At 49.3% G+C, this 15,896-nt stretch overlaps 1 protein-coding gene across 1 annotated transcript in view; it reads right to left on the bottom strand.

The window, feature by feature from the left end:
- Positions 1–15,896, bottom strand: part of LOC115075632 — a 123,200-nt gene that overhangs the window by 91,535 nt on the left and 15,769 nt on the right. Inside the window, exons 2-3 of the mRNA XM_029576204.1 lie at positions 14,698–15,075; positions 14,342–14,488 (exon numbers count right to left, since the gene is read on the bottom strand). Coding sequence (XP_029432064.1) covers positions 14,342–14,488; positions 14,698–15,075 — 525 coding nt within the window. The remainder of the gene's footprint in view (positions 1–14,341; positions 14,489–14,697; positions 15,076–15,896) is intronic.

Below are 15,896 nucleotides of genomic sequence, written 5' to 3'. Positions count from 1 at the left end.
CCTTCTCACTCAGGCAAGTGCCGCAGATATTCGTTTCGTAAGACACTGTCACATTATTTGTAAATAGTTCTCTCGTATTACATATTGTTATATTCTCTGTTCAATTTGATAACTTAATTATGCCTATTTGCTTTGCTTTTACGTATCTTACTTCCTCAACTCCCAGTTTTCTGCTCCTTGTTTATTGTAACTGCTTTCACCTCTTAACCTCTCCCTTGTTTGATGTAAACCGGCATGATGTCCCTGACGAAGGTCAGTAAAGAAAAGCTTTAAATAAATTAAATAAAATAAAATAAATAAATAAGAAGCCCTGCTTGCTGATGAATTTGGCAGCCTTTAATGTGTTCTTCTTGCTCCTGCTGCAGTCTGTATCTGTTTCATACTTATCCTCCAATAGAACACTCACAGAAGAAGCCCTGCTTGCAGCATCCTTCCTAGGAAAGCAGTGTTGCTTACCTGTAAGTAGGTATTCTCCTAGGACAGCAGGATGTTAGTTCTCAGACATGGGTGACATCATCAGATGGAGCCCGTCCTGGAAAAAGTTTGGCACAGTTTTTAGAACTTTGACAGGCCCAACAAGCATGCCTGGTATGACATTATCCACGTGTCCTCGCAGGGTCCCTCTTCAGTCTCATAATATAGAATTTGCGAAAAAAAATAAAATACGAACCCAAAGAAAAAAAACAAATTTGCGGGGTGGAGGGTGGATTTCGTGAGGATTAACATCCTGCTGTCCTAGGAGAACACCTGTTACAGGTAAGCAAGCCTGCTTTCTCCTAGGAAAAGCCGGATGGTAGTCTTCACACATGGGTGAATACATAGATACAGGCTGCTCCCAATCAACAAACAAGACCAAAAGGCTTCCAACTAGGTGCCAATGGGCACAACAACCTTGTTGCTGTTGGTCACTGCAGGAGAGCCTGAACCCGAATAAAGGGCCCAAAGTAGGCAGATTTGGATTTCATGGCTGAAAAAGATTATGGAGTTCTGACTGGCTGAAACTGCTGCCTTGTCGACCATCTTTGTCGACAAGGCAGCTTGTGGATCCATAAAGTCTAGAGGATGTGAATGAAGAGTGGGTGGCTCGCGGGAATGACGGCTACTACCTGGAGATAATACCCTTATTCAATAAACATACACACAGTTAATGCGACTCCAACATTGCTCTATGCTTCAACGGCAAGAGGAAATGTGGAAAAAAAGGATTTGCATTCACAAAAAAAGCGGGGAGTAGCTTGCTTGTTATGGCGGTTACTATCCCAAACCAAATAAGCCTGATAATTCACTTTCAATGCATATCCAGCATAGCTCTCTGCTTCAATGGCAGGAGAGAAAGACTGAAACTTCACTTTCAATGCATATCCAGTGTAGTTCTCTGCTTCAACGGCAGGAGAGAAAGTCTGATACTTCACGCATATCCACCACAGCTCTCTGCTTCAACGGCAGGGGATGAAGTAAGAAATGTGGATTTATCTACAGACAACAACCAACAAGGACTTAATTCATAGTCTGGGTAAACAAATAAGCATGGGTATAGCTTGCTTATTGCGGCGGTTACTACCCCTAACTGATTAAGCTAGATATTTCACTTAGATGCAGTTCCAACATTACTCTCTACATTAATGGTGGGGGTGGAAGGGAAATAGAACCAAAAGGTTACTAGAGTAACAAATAAGTATGAGAAAAAAAAAGTGTGAAAGTTTGCTGGGCAGACTGGATGGGCCTTTTGGTCTTCTTCTGCCATAATTTCTATGTTTCATTTCATTTCTATGTGAAAGTAATAAGAGGTGAAGGTGTGGAGAGTACTCCAAGTCACTGCCCTGCAGATCTGATCTGATATGGCTTCTACAGAATCAACCTTGATATGGACCTCAAGTTGCAGTCCCGCTTGTGCATAGCAGAATGAAATACAATCTGCCAGCCAGTTTGAGCAGGTCTGCTTGGACACAGTGACTCCCAATCTGCTCTTATTAAAGGAGACAAAGAGTTGCGTGCACTGGCAATGGGACACCATCTGGGCCAGGTAAAAGGCTAGTGCTCTCTTACAATCTAGGGTGTGCAGGTCCAGGACTCATTCACTTTGGTGAGAGTGGGGCCTTGGAAAAAACATGGGCAGGACAATAGACTGATTGAGATGGAATTCTGTGACCACCTTCGATAGGAACTTACGAAGTGTGCACAAAACCACCTTATCATGAAAAAATACTGCATAAAGTGAGTGTGACACGAAAGCCTGAAGTTCGCTGACCCTGCATGCTGAGGTGAATGCAATTTGGAAGATGACCTTCCAGGATAGGTACTTCAGGTCGCAAGATTGTAAGACCGCTGCGGGTCGGATCAGAGGTTTAAGAAGTAAGCCCCGCATGAAACGACCCACGAGAGAATGGGTTGAGATGGACAACTCACCCCCCCCCCCGGTGATATTCTCCAATAGCACTGAGGTGAACTCTCACAGAGGTGGTCTTCAAGCCACCATCGGACAGGTGCAACAGGTAATTCAGAATTATCAGGGTTGAGCAGGAGAACAGATGCAAACCATTTCCCTCACATCAGACCAAGAACCTCTTCCACTTGAGATTGTAAGACATCTTGGTCGAAGGTTTTTGGACTCCACCTCACATGTGCGTGACATCATCCGACAGAGCATGCCCAGCTGGCTACTATCTATGCGTCAACGTGAGGTCCCCTTTCATTCTCGTCACAATGCAAAACATACTAGCGAAAAAATAAAACAAACCGAAGTTGACCCCCAACATCGTGGGGAGGCGGAGGGGATTCCTGAGGACTAACATCCAGCTGTCATAGGAGAACACCTGTTATAGGTAAGCAACTGCACTTTCTCCTAGGAAGCAGGATGGTCTTATACATCGGGCCTCAGGTCCATGGCCCGAAGCCAGGCCCTGCGTCAAGCTCTAATGCCTGCCACGACCACTCTTGCCGCTGTTTCACACATCATAAGCTGAGCTGAACTTGTTTGTCACACTCCAGTCCCTGTTGGATCACCTTCAGGAAATCTTCCTGAAATTGCTGTGTAGGGAGGAAAACCAGATCCGCAATCTCTTCGCTTTCTTTAATGCGGATTCCACCACTACCACCTAGTGTGGAAGCTGACGGCGATTAAATCCCATGATGAGTTGCACCAGATCCACAGCATCAGTCTTCTGGATTACTGGTGGGATGGAAATGGGGTACTCTCATAGCTGGACGACCAGATCTTTAAAGACGTCATTCACTGGTAATGCGACCACCTCTTTGCAGGATTTCTAGCATCTTATGCCTGGAATCCTGCTCGGTCAGTAGCTGAAAAAGCATCATTTCTGCCATGGCTCTCACGAACCCAGCAAAGGTTAAGTCTTCCAGTGGATACTTACGCCTATTCTCAGAAGGATATGGCTCAGAGGACAAATCTTCAGATTCCTCCATTGAGCACGGGGACACCTCACTCTTTCAAGGATCATAGGGGGCATCCTCCTCACACTGTGTGCCCGGGGTCAGTGAGCTCTAATTCATAGCATCAAAGGCACCGCTGGTGCCCGCACTAGCACTGAATGCCCTGTGGGCACCAGAAGCACCAAGGGAACCAGTGGCTCCAATGGTATTGATCCTGAAGAACCAGGGAAGGCTAACACCAGAAATTGGCAGATAATGTAGAGATTACTTACCTGATAATCTCGTTTTCATTAGTGTATGCAGATGGACTCAAAACAAGTGGGTATAGTGTGTGCTCGTGCTAGCAGTTGGAGACGGATCTGACGTCAGCACGGGTACATATACCCCCGCAGGAAGTGCAGCAATTCAGTAATCTTCCTTGCAAAAGCTTTATGGATATATGTGTAACTGACTGATCGATTAAATGAACAGGATTACCCTGACTGATTGATAGTAGCTGGAGACCGCCAGTGTTCTCAACCGGAAGGCGTCGACACCCGGCAGGGTGGATGCCCTATATAAGAAAACATGGCTTACCGTGAGTCGGTGAATCCCCATGTATACCGGCAGCCAGGCGGGATGCTGAGTCCATCTGCATACACTAAGGAAAACGAGATTATCAGGTAAGTAATCTCTACATTTCCTAGCCTGTAGCAGATGGACTCAAAACAAGTGGGATGTACAAAAGCTACTCCCGGACTGGGTGGGATGCTGCCCGAGGTCCGTTCAGGATCGCCCTCACAAATGCTGTATCATCTCTGGCCTGGACGTCCAGAATGTAGAATCTGGAGAAGGTATGGAGGGAGGACCATGTCGCCGCTTTACATATCTCTGCAGGCAACAGCATCCTAGTTTCTGCCCAAGAGGCCGCTTGCGCTCTGGTAGAGTGAGCCTTGACCCGTAGAGGTGGTGGTTTTCACGCTTCTACGTAGGCTGCCTTGATAACTTCTTTGATCCAGCGGGCGATGGTTGCCCGTGAGGCCGCTTCCCCTTGCTTCTTCCCGCTGTGAAGGACGAACAGGTGGTCCGTCTTACGTACTGCTTCTGACATTTCCAGATATTTGGACAGCAGCCTGCCGATGTCGAGATGGCGTAGCATTCGACCTTCTTCCGTCTTCTTCAAACCTTCCGTGGTGGGCAAGGATATGGTTTGGTTGAGGTGGAAGTGTGAGACTAATTTGGGTAAGAAGGAAGGAACCGTGCGAAGATGGATAGCCACTGGAGTGATTCTGAGAAACGGATCACGGCAGGACAGCGCTTGTAGCTCTGAGATGCGGCGTGCTGAGCATACGGCCAGCAGGAACACCATCTTCAAGGTTAACAAACGGAGGGACAGGCCTCGGAGGGGTCTGAAGGCGGGTCCCTCTAGAAATTCAAAAACTAGGTTGAGTTTCCACAGGGACAGTGGCCACTTCAGTGGCGGGCGAATGTGTTTGACTCCTTTCAGGAAACGTGAAACGTCTGGGTGTGTGGCGATGCTGTTGCCGTCACTCCAGGGACCGTAGCAGGATAGCACTGCCACTTGAGCCTTGATGGAATTGAGGGACAGACCCTTCTGAAGTCCATCTTGCAGGAAATCCAAAATGATAGGGATCTTAGCGGCATGTGGATTGGTGCCGTGAGTTTCGCACCAGGCTTCAAATACTCTCCAGATCCTTATATATGTTAATGATGTGGAGAACTTGCGTGCTCGGAGGAGAGTATCTATTACCGGCCCCGAGTATCCTCTTTTCTTCAGTCTAGCCCTCTCAATGGCCAGACCGTAAGAGAGAATTGAGCTGGATCCTCGTGGAGGATGGGACCTTGCCGCAGCAGGTCCCTTTGTGGAGGCAGGGGAAATGGATTCCCTGCCAGTAGTCTTCTCATGTCTGCGTACCAGGGTCTTCTTGGCCAGTCCGGGGCCACTAGAAGAAATAGGCCTCTGTGTCGCTGAATCTTGTGTATAATGGCACTCAGCAGGGACCATGGAGGAAAGGCATATAGCAGGATCCCCTGAGGCCATGGCTGTACCAGGGCATCGATCCCCTGGGACAGAGGATTCCGCCTGTGGCTGAAATATCTGGGTACTTGAGCGTTGGACCTGTCCGCTAGTAGGTCCATGCCCGGCGTCCCCCACTGATCCACAATCATCTGGAAAGCTGTGGGCGACCGCTGCCATTCCCCCGGATTTAGGCTTTCTCTGCTGAGGAAGTCTGCCGTGGTGTTGTCCTTCCCGGCGATGTGGACGGCAGAGATGTCCTGTAGATTTGCTTCCGCCCAAGACATCAGGGGGGCTATTTCTAGGGATACCTGTTGGCTTCTGGTTCCGCCCTGTCGGTTGATGTATGCCACTGTTGTGGCATGGTCCGACATCACTCTGACCGCTTTGTTTCGGAGCCTGTGGGCAAATCGCAGGCATGCTATCCTGACTGCCCATGCCTCTAGTCGGTTGATGTTCCACCCAGACTCTTCTCTATTCCACCGCCCTTGGGCGGTGAGTTCTTCGCAGTGTGCTCCCCATCCGTTCAGGCTGGCATCTGTAGTGAGCAGGGTCCAGGTTGGGGAGGACATTCTTGACAACCGGCTCATGTGGCCGGGCTGCAACCACCACCGTATCTGATTCTGCACTCTGGCTGGTAGAGGTAGGTGTACGGTGTAGTTCTGTGATCGTGGGCTCCACCGAGATAGGAGGGCGCGTTGTAATGGTCTCATATGAGCCTGCGCCCATGGTATCACCTCCAGAGTGGATGCCATAAGGCCGAGGACCTGTAGGTAATCCCAAGCTGTGGGCCGGGTGGCATTCAGCAGGGCCTGCAGACGATTCTGGAGCTTTGCTCTCCTCTTGGCGGTCAGACTGACCTTGTCTTCCTGGGTGTCGAATCGGACTCCTAGGTATTCCAGCGACTGAGAAGGCTGTATGGAACTCTTGTTCAAGTTAAATACCCATCCTAGGCTTTCCAGAAGAGCTATAACTCTGTTGGTTGCCTGGTGGCTCTCCTCCGGTGACTTCGCCCTGATCAGCCAATCGTCCAGGTAGGGATGGATGAGGATTCCTTCCTTCCTGAGGGACGCTGCCACTACTACTATGAACTTGGTAAAGGTCCGTGGCGCGGTGGCTAACCCGAAGGGTAAAGCTCGGAACTGGATGTGTTGGTTCAGGACTTTGAAGCGTAAATAGCGCTGGTGATCCCGATGGATTGGGATATGCAAGTAGGCTTCCGACAGATTTAGGGATGTGAGAAACCCCACTGGCTGTACTGCATTTTTGACAGACCGCAGAGTTTCCATGCGAAAGCTGGGGACCCGTAGGTGTCAGTTGACTGACCTGAGGTCCAGGACGGGCCTGAAAGTGCCCTCCTTCTTGGGTACTATGAAATAAATGGAATACTGCCCAGAATTTATCTCCCCTGCAGGCACTGGTATTATGGCTTTTAGGGATAGGAGCCTCCGCAAGGTAACTTCTAGTGCCGCCCTCTTGAGGGGTGAACAAGGAGATTCCACAAACTTGTCCGGCGGGAGCCGAAGAAAGTCCAGGTAATACCCTTCTCGGATGATGGCGAGGACCCACTGGTCCGAGGTGATCTTGACCCACCTGCGGTAAAAGAGGGTTAGCCTGCCCCCTATGGCTGCTACCCCCGGATGGGTCGGCTGATTGTCATTGTGAGGTACGGCCGGGACCCGAACCCGAGCCAGTTCCCCTCTTGTTGTGCTTAGTCCGAAAGGACTGGTTCCTGGCCTGCGAACGAGGTGCTAGGTAGCGAGTCCTGTAAGGGTTGAAGCGCTGAGAGTTTCTACCTCTGGATGGTCTAGGAAAAGGGCGCTGGCTCCTCCTTGACCTGTCGTCTGGTAGACGGGGTAATGGAGAGGCGCCCCATTTATTGGCCAGTTTCTTGAGGTCGAAGCCGAACAGGAGGGATCCCTTAAAGGGCATTCTCGTGAGACGTGTCTTGGAGGAGGAGTCGGCCGACCAGTTACGTAGCCAGAGCTGTCTCCTGGCTGCCACTGAGGATGACACTCCCTTGGCTGCCGTACGGACTAGGTCGGAGGCCGCGTCAGTGAGGAACGAAAAAGCTGATTCCATCTCTTCTCCCGGGGTGTTGTTCCTAGCCTATCATAAACAGGAATGCGTCACCACGGTGCAGCAGGTCACAATGCGTAGGGACATGGCTGCCACCTCAAAGGCTTGTTTCAGAATGGCGTCCATGCGCCGGTCATGTATATCTTTGAGGGCCGCCCCCTCTTCCACCGGAATGGTGGTGCGTTTCACAATTGCGCTAAGTATGGCGTCTACCTGGGGGCACGCCAGCATTTCCTTGGTTGCCGGGTCTAAGGGGTACATGCCAGCCAAGGCCCGACCCCCTTTGAATGATGCCTACGGCGCATTCCATTCCAGATCGATTAGCTGCTGTGCTGCTTGTAGGAGGGGAAAATGTTGAGTCGTTTTGGCGCAGGCCCTCTAACAGGGGATTCATTCTAGGTTCCCCTGGGGTGTCATGGCCCGGGAGAGCCAGTTCCGATAGGCATTGAGAGATCAGGCCTGGGAGATCCTCTTTCAGAAAGAAGGGCCTCATGGTCCGATATGGTTCAATCCCCGAAACAAGTTCTCCCACCTCGGGGGGCTCGTCGTCTTCCTCAGGGCAATCTGAATCCCCATAAGTGGGGGTTCCGGGTGGTGAGTGGCCGTGCCTAGGCCTTGAGGGTCCAGGGGCCGAGTCATCAGACTGCATTGTGACAAAGGCATGAATCCCTTTGAATAATTCCACCCAGGAGAGTGAAGCAGGATCTGGCCTTAGGGGCACCAGGTCTCTCGGGTTCCCTGGCTGCTCACCGCCGCCTGCTAGGTCCGGGGTGTTCCCTGAGGAACCGGCAAATACGCTGGGCTGCGACTGGTCCTGGCCTGGAACTCCCAGGGCCTCTTCACATTGGGCACATAGGGAGTCTGCTTCCTCGCTCTGTGTGGCTCTGAGGTTGCATGCAGAGCAGAGGCTTATGCCTGATTCTGGAGGTGCCGGCTCCACTGACGCATGGGCTCTCTTACGCTTCATCTCGTCTGTTAACTCAGCTGGAGTCTACGCTTTGTAATATGGGCGAAAGATGTGCGCCTACCAATATGCGCTTATTTACGTGCGCCTGTCCACGTGCGCGTATCAACGTGCGCCTATCAACTGGCGCCTATCAACTGGCGCCTATCAGCGGGCGCCTATGGATGCGCGTTTAGCAACGGGCGCCTATCAATGTACGCTTAGCAACGGGCGCCTATCAACGTGCGGTCAGTAACGTGCGCCTATCAACATGTGCGTAGCAACATGCGCCTATTGCGCGGTGACGAACCAGGGCAGAAGGCGACGGCGAGCAGGCAGGCAAAATGGCGATCCCCCTTGGCGGGTTGCCACGTAGGCAGCCTCTGCTACTCCTCGCTTCCTCGGAGACCAACAAGTAAAGATGTACGCCTTACCTTGTCTTCAGCGCTTCCCGGCTGCGACCCGGGCGGTCTCCGGCTGCGGGGGGAGAGGGTGATTACCGTCACTGCCGCGCTCGAGGAGGTGCACCCGCTGCCTCTAGGCCGCGCCCGAACTCGTCTCGCTCGGGGGCCAAGTCCACACCGGGACCGAGGCTGCCTCTATGCCGCGCCAGAACCCTTCTCACTCGGAGGCTAGGTCCCTGCCGCGAGTCGGCCACCGGACCGAGGCTCTTACCTCCGAGGGACCGCGGAAATCGCCTCGGGAAACTCAGCTGGGGGAGGGACCGAATGGTATCACCGCAGGAGTGCGGGGCTCGTCTTCAGGTAGGTTTCTTCTATGAATTTAGTCGTTAGAATATGGAAAAACGCTCAGCGAGCGTGAGGTAGCTCCAAACTGCTTTGGAGACGGAAATTACTGAATTGCTGCACTTCCTGCGGGGGTATATGTACCCGTGCTGACGTCAGATCCGTCTCCAACTGCTAGCACGAGCACACTATACCCACTTGTTTTGAGTCCATCTGCTACACGCTAGGAAAGAACCAATTTTACTTTTCCCTGAACGTACCCAAATCAGTCCAGACTTCTGGGATGTACCAAAGCTTCCCTAAGTAGGGTGGGATTAGCAGAATACCGCTCACAGCACACTCACGCCGAAATTTCCAGCCCTCGGTGACTGGACATCTAAGCGATAATGTCTGGCAAAGGTGTCTCATGACAGCCATGTAGCTGCCCTACAGATCTCCAGAGGAGAGACTGTCACTCTACCCAAGAGGCTGCCTGAGAGCGAGTAGAATGTGCCCTGAGATCTACCGGAATCGGGTTACCTGACCTGACAAATATATGCGGAATTAATCGCCTCTTTCAACCACTTCACAGTCATCACTTTTGATACCTTATGCCCTTTCTTGGCACCGTTCCATAACACAAAAAAGTGATCTGACATGTGGAAATTATTTGTGACCTCCACCTATCTCAGCAAGGCTCTTTGACTTCTAGGAGATGCAAATCTCTAGTGTGCGCCGCTGCAGGATCTATGTTTGAGAAAGACAAGAGCTTCATACTGACTGATTAACGTGAAAGGAGGACACCACCTTGGGCAAGAAAGAAGGCACAGTACGCAAGGAAACATAGAAACATAGAAACATAGAAATGACGGCAGAAGAAGACCAAACGGCCCATCCAGTCTGCCCAGCAAGCTTCACATTTTTTTCTCATACTTATCTGTTTCTCTTAGCTCTTTGGTTCTATTTCCCTTCCACCCCCACCATTAATGTAGAGAGCAGTGATGGAGCTGCAACCAAGTGAAATATCAAGCTTGATTAGTTAGGGGTAGTAGGGGTAGTAACCGCCGCAATAAGCAAGCTACACCCATGTTTATTTGTTTTACCCAGACTGTGTTATTCAGCCCTTATTGGTTGTTTTTCTTCTCCCCTGCCGTTGAAGCAGGGAGCTATGCTGGATATGCGTGTAGTATCAGTTTTTCTTCTCCCCTGCCGTAGAAGTAGAGAGCTATGCTGGATATGCGTGAAGTATCAGTTTTTCTTCTCCCCTGCGGTTGAAGCAGGATATGCATTGAAAGTGAAGTATCAGGCTTATTTGGTTTGGGGTAGTAACCGCCGTAACAAGCCAGCTACTCCCCGCTTTGTGAGTGCGAATCCTTTTTTCTTCTCCCCTGCCGTTGAAGCAGAGAGCTATGCTGGATATGCGTGAAGTATCAGTTTTTCTTCTCCCCTGCCGTTGAAGCAGAGAGCTATGCGTGAAGTATCAGTTTTTCTTCTCCCCTGCCGTTGAAGCAGAGAGCTATGCTGGATATGTATTGAAAGTGAAGTATCAGGCTTATTTGGTTTGGGGTAGTAACCGCCGTAACAAGCCAGCTACTCCCCACTTTATGAGTGCGAATCCTTTTTTCCACATTTCCTCTTGCTGTTGTAGCTTAGAGTGATGTTGGAGTCACAGTAACCATGTGTATGTTTATTGAATAAGGGTATTATCTCCAGGCAGTAGCCGTCATTCTGGTGAGCCACCCACTCTTTATTGACGGCCTCTTGATTTTATGGATCCACAGTGTTTATCCCACGCCCCTTTGAAGTCCTTCACAGTTCTGGTCTTCACCACTTCCTTCGGAAGGGCATTCCAGGCATCCACCACCCTCTCCGTGAAGAAATACTTCCTGACATTGGTTCTGAATCTTCCTCCCTGGAGCTTCAAATCGTGACCCCTGGTTCTGCTGATTTTTTTCCTATGGAAAAGGTTTGTCGTTGTCATTGGATCATTAAAACCTTTCAAGTATCTGAAAGTCTGTATCATATCACCTCTGCTCCTCCTTTCCTCCAGGGTGTACATATTTAGATTCTTCAATCTCTCCTCATAAGTCATTTGATGAAGACCTTCCACCTTTTTGGTCACCCTTCTCTGGACCGCCTCCATCTTGTCTCTGTCTCTTCGGAGATACGGTCTCCAGAACTGAACACAATACTCCAGGTGAGGTCTCACCAAGGACCTGTACAAGGGGATAATCACTTCCCTTTTCTTACTCGATATTCCTCTCTCTATGCAGCCCAGCATTCTTCTGGCTTTAGCTATCGCCTTGTCACATTGTTTCGCCGACTTCAGATCATTAGACACCATCACCCCAAGGTCTCTCTCCTGCTCCGTGCACATCAGCCTTTCTCCCCCCATCGAATACAGTTCATTCGGATTTCCACTCCCCATATGCATGACTTTGCACTTCTTGGCATTGAATGTCAGCTGCCATGTCATCGACCACTCTTCCATCTTCCTTAAATCCCGTCTCATTCTCTCCACTCCTTCCGGCGTGTCCACTCTGTTGCAGATCTTAGTGTCATCCGCAAAAATACATACCTTACCTTCTATCCCTTCCGCAATGTCGCTCACAAAGATATTGAAAAGGACCGGTCCCAACACCGATCCCTGCGGTACACCGCTTAAAACCGCTCTCTCTTCAGAGAGAGCGGTTTTAAGAGAGGAAATCCCCCTCATCTGAGATTCTCATAAAGGGCTCCCTGCAGGAAAGAGGTTGAAGTTTGTAAATTCTGTGCGCAGAAAAGTTAGCCACCAAAAAGACCACATTCTAAGTGAGATCCTGTGTAGTCGCACGCCACAGAGGCTTGAAGAAGGGCACACAGGGGCACCACAAGACCACATTAAGGTTCCAAGATGGGCACGGCTGTTGAACAGGAGGGTGCAGGTGCGTCATGCCTCGAAGAAAACGGGAAATGTCCTGATGTGCTAAAACTGATGCGCCACGAACCTTGTCTCGGAAGCAACCTAGCGCCACACCACTTGAACCTTAAGCAAGTTAAAGGAAGCCCTTTCGCCAAACCATCCTGAAGAAAGGCCAAAATATGGCACATAGATGCTCTTTTCGGGTCCACCTTCTGGCTGGAACACCAGGAATCAAAAATGCTCCACACCCTCGCGTAGGATAGAGAGGTGGAAGGCTTACTAGATTGCAAGAGTGTAGCAATGACCGCGATTGAATAACCTTTTTCCTTTAGGTGCCACTTTCAAAAGACAAGCAGCTAGACAGAATCAATTTGCCTAATCGAAACAAACTGGCTCACCCATCTGCAGAACATAATGTGTCAGAGACCAGCGAGGACCACCCACCACTAGGTTGAACAAGTCTGCAAACTATGGATGGTGTGGCCACTCCAGCGCCAGCAGAATCACCAGTCCCAGATGAACCTCTATTCTCCAGAGAAATTTGCCCATCGGAGGCCAGGAGGAAACAGGGATGTCCGTCAGCCAAGGCAAGACCAAGGCATATACTCTCTCTGCTCCTCTTTCTCTCCACAGACTGAAGCAATGCCAAGCCTTGGCATTTCAGAAGGTCACCATTTATTCCACGGATGGGATCCCCCACCGACGACAAATGAGGGATATCACCTCCTCAGACAGCTCCCACTCTATGGGATCCAGCTGCTGTGACTTAGAAAATCCACTTGCACATTGTCCGAGCCCAACTACTTCAACACTTCTGGAATAAGTGGCCTCAGCTCCTCCTTATGGAATAAATGGACCACCTTAGTGTCATCACCCTCGAGGGATGTACTGTGCAAGAGGGACAGATCCGGATTCATTAGAATGACCCAAGGCCCGGACTCCTGGGAATCCCCTCCCTGGTTCCCATCAGTATTAGAAGAGGTCGAGGAAGAATCCGTGGCAGCTGTGTGCACTGAAGCCCTCAGAAGCCGCCGGACCCTAGGGGAATCCATGGCCATGGAGGTCCTGGACTTTTTGGTGGGCTGCCCCAAGGTCTCCTTGGATGCATCCTGAGGTGCAGCCTTCCTGGCCTTAAAGTCCTTATGGAGCAGGAGCACAAACTCAGGAGAAAATGAGGATGAATCCAAAGGATCCCTGTGGTCCTCATCACTGACAGGAAGGCCCCCAGCCTGCTAATGACCTCCCCCAGAGGCCTGGGGATCCAGAGACAATGAGGGAGGAAGATTCAAATTTCCCTCCGCGGCCCGTGCTGCCGACTAAAATGAAGACAATATGGCCACCGCGGGAGTCGGTCTTCCACAGCAGGCAGCGCTGAAGGACGACAAAGCATGGGAGACACTGCCCATGCCACCCCCAGAGCTCCCCGATGGCCCCTCCTTCCTGGGGAGGCATCGGGAGCAAAGGCCAGTGTGGGAAAGACATGACCGCGCATCCCCGCAGGAAGAACAGGCCACCCCATGTGACATCCACAAGCGAGACTGGGACTCCCAATCCCAGTCGAGCGCCGCATGGGGGAAATGCCGAATGAGGCAGGGGAGAAAAAAGATAGAAAGGCTCACTATAGATGCTGGTTTTTTTTGTTTTATTTTTTTTATAAATTAACAAATGTTAAACAAATGGAAAAAGGGGCACTTTCCTTAAAAAAGCAACAGCAAGCTCCTGAAGAGATGACAGGCTGTGAAGATCCCACAGGGCGAGTGATCCGGGACCTCGAGGTATCAGCCCTGTCCGGCCTGGGATCCGAGCAACACAGGGTCCCCGACCCCCTGCTCTCAAGCCTCATGTACAAGAAGGGATGACCCCACCAGGGTCTAACAACCTTCTGTGAGGCAAAGACAGAAGTCTACATGCTCTTTCAGAGTTTCTTATTTTTTTATTAATCAGACTGCATGCTGGAGACAGAGAAATACTGAGAGACTGCAAGTGGCAGTAAAACTTTCTCTGACTCCATCTGCTGGAGGGGAGGCAAAACCCAAGAGTCTGGACTTATCTGGGTACGTACAGGAAAAATGGATTATTCTGACAGTATTTTTCAATAGAATCAAGCTACTTACTCTTCACATTAAAGGTGACAGTTTTCTCCTTGGACATTTTCACCGCAGTGTAATAAACCAAACAGGTCAGATTTTTTCTGTGCTCTTCTGCAGATGTAGTAAAGGTGAAACTGGATGAATAGGTTAATGTCCCATTTTTAGAAGATGATGTTGTGCTAGTCGTGGAATTACGTGTAGTTAAATCTCCTTTCCAGGTTATGATGGGGGCGGTTCCCGCACACCTCTCCAGAGCTGTGCAGTTGATCGTCACTGTTACATCTGGCTCCAGCATATCAGGGATGGGGATCGAGATCGAGAATTTGGGCTGCATCGAGAAATCTAAACAAGAGAAAGAAAGAAACTGCCAATCACAGAGCTCTGCAGCTAACACCAGCAGCAAAGAGAAGCGAGAGCCAAGGAAAAGTATGTGATATTACTGCCATGGTCTAATATCACTACTGCAGCAACATAAATGGCATCTCTTTGATGCATGCAATGGAAAGACTTGCTGATTAACTTAGGAAGTCAGAAAAGCTGAACATACTTACTTCTTATAGTGATAGAAGCTTGGTGTTCCCGGTAATTATGCACAAGTCCTCCCTCTAACCTGAAGTAATATCTGCCAGTATCCTCTACAAAGGCGTCGTCGATCCTGAAGCTGCAGTCGCATTCCGATAGGTTCCCAAAGATGTTGAAGCGACCACTGGTACGTTCATCCACTTTTATAAATTTATTAGTAGTTGCTACGGGGATGCTTGAGGAGATATCTTCTTCCCTGAACCAGTATCCATGAAAATCTTTTTCTAATCTTTCATTCAATGGAAAAGTGAACTGACACATGATGACCACACACATAGCCACTTCATATACTACTGGAGCACTGACATTTGCATAAAAAACTGTGTGCCTGTCATGGCAGGGGGAACCTGCAGGGAGAGATATATTTAGTGTTAGAATAATACAGCATTTCATACTAAATATCAGGTGCAATACAAAGCTATGTCCCAAATGTTCACAATTTATTAATTTATTTAGCATTTTTTATATACCGAGGTATAGCAGAGTTGCCTTCACTCCGGTTTACATACAGAAACAACATGTTACATTGAACGATATATGAAGTTTACAATTTAAAATTAAGGATAAATAAAGACATAACAAGAATGAATAACAAGATAACACAGGATAGAACCCTGAATAGATGAACATAGATCTCATGATGCATTGAAGGGCATCTGTATCAATGAAACAGGGAGATTGAAAAATAGCAGAATAAATAAAGTATTTTAAAGTCATTGGGAGCTATCTTTAAAAGATTGGCTGAGTAACCAGGATTTTAGGTCTTTTTTGAAGGATTTTAAGTTTTCTTGATTGGTGAGGGAATGAGGTAACAAATTCCAGAGCTTAGGGCCGATGATGGAAAAGGCTCTGTTTCTGGTGGAGGATAATTTAGCCTGTGGAAGTGAGGGAATCACTAGATTAATTTTGCTGGCAGTTCTTGTAGTTCGTTGAGAGCAATGAATGTGAATGATGTCATCAAAGGCGGAGTAGTTGGCTTTGTATATTGCTTTGTGGAGTATGGTGAGAATTTTGAATTCTGCTCTTTTTTCAATAGGGAGCCACTGTAATTGGTTGAGAACAGGTGTAATGTGATCAGCTTTTCTTTTGCCTGTTAGTACTCTGGCTGCAGCATTCTGAAGGAGCTGCAAGGGTCTCAAAGATGATTTTGTAAGGCCGATCAAAAGGG

Source organism: Rhinatrema bivittatum, chromosome 14 (genome assembly GCF_901001135.1).
Source record: "Rhinatrema bivittatum chromosome 14, aRhiBiv1.1, whole genome shotgun sequence".
Lineage (NCBI taxonomy): Eukaryota > Metazoa > Chordata > Amphibia > Gymnophiona > Rhinatrematidae > Rhinatrema > Rhinatrema bivittatum.
Note: the sequence above shows the minus strand (reverse complement) of the source record. Positions and strands in the feature narration are given on the sequence as shown.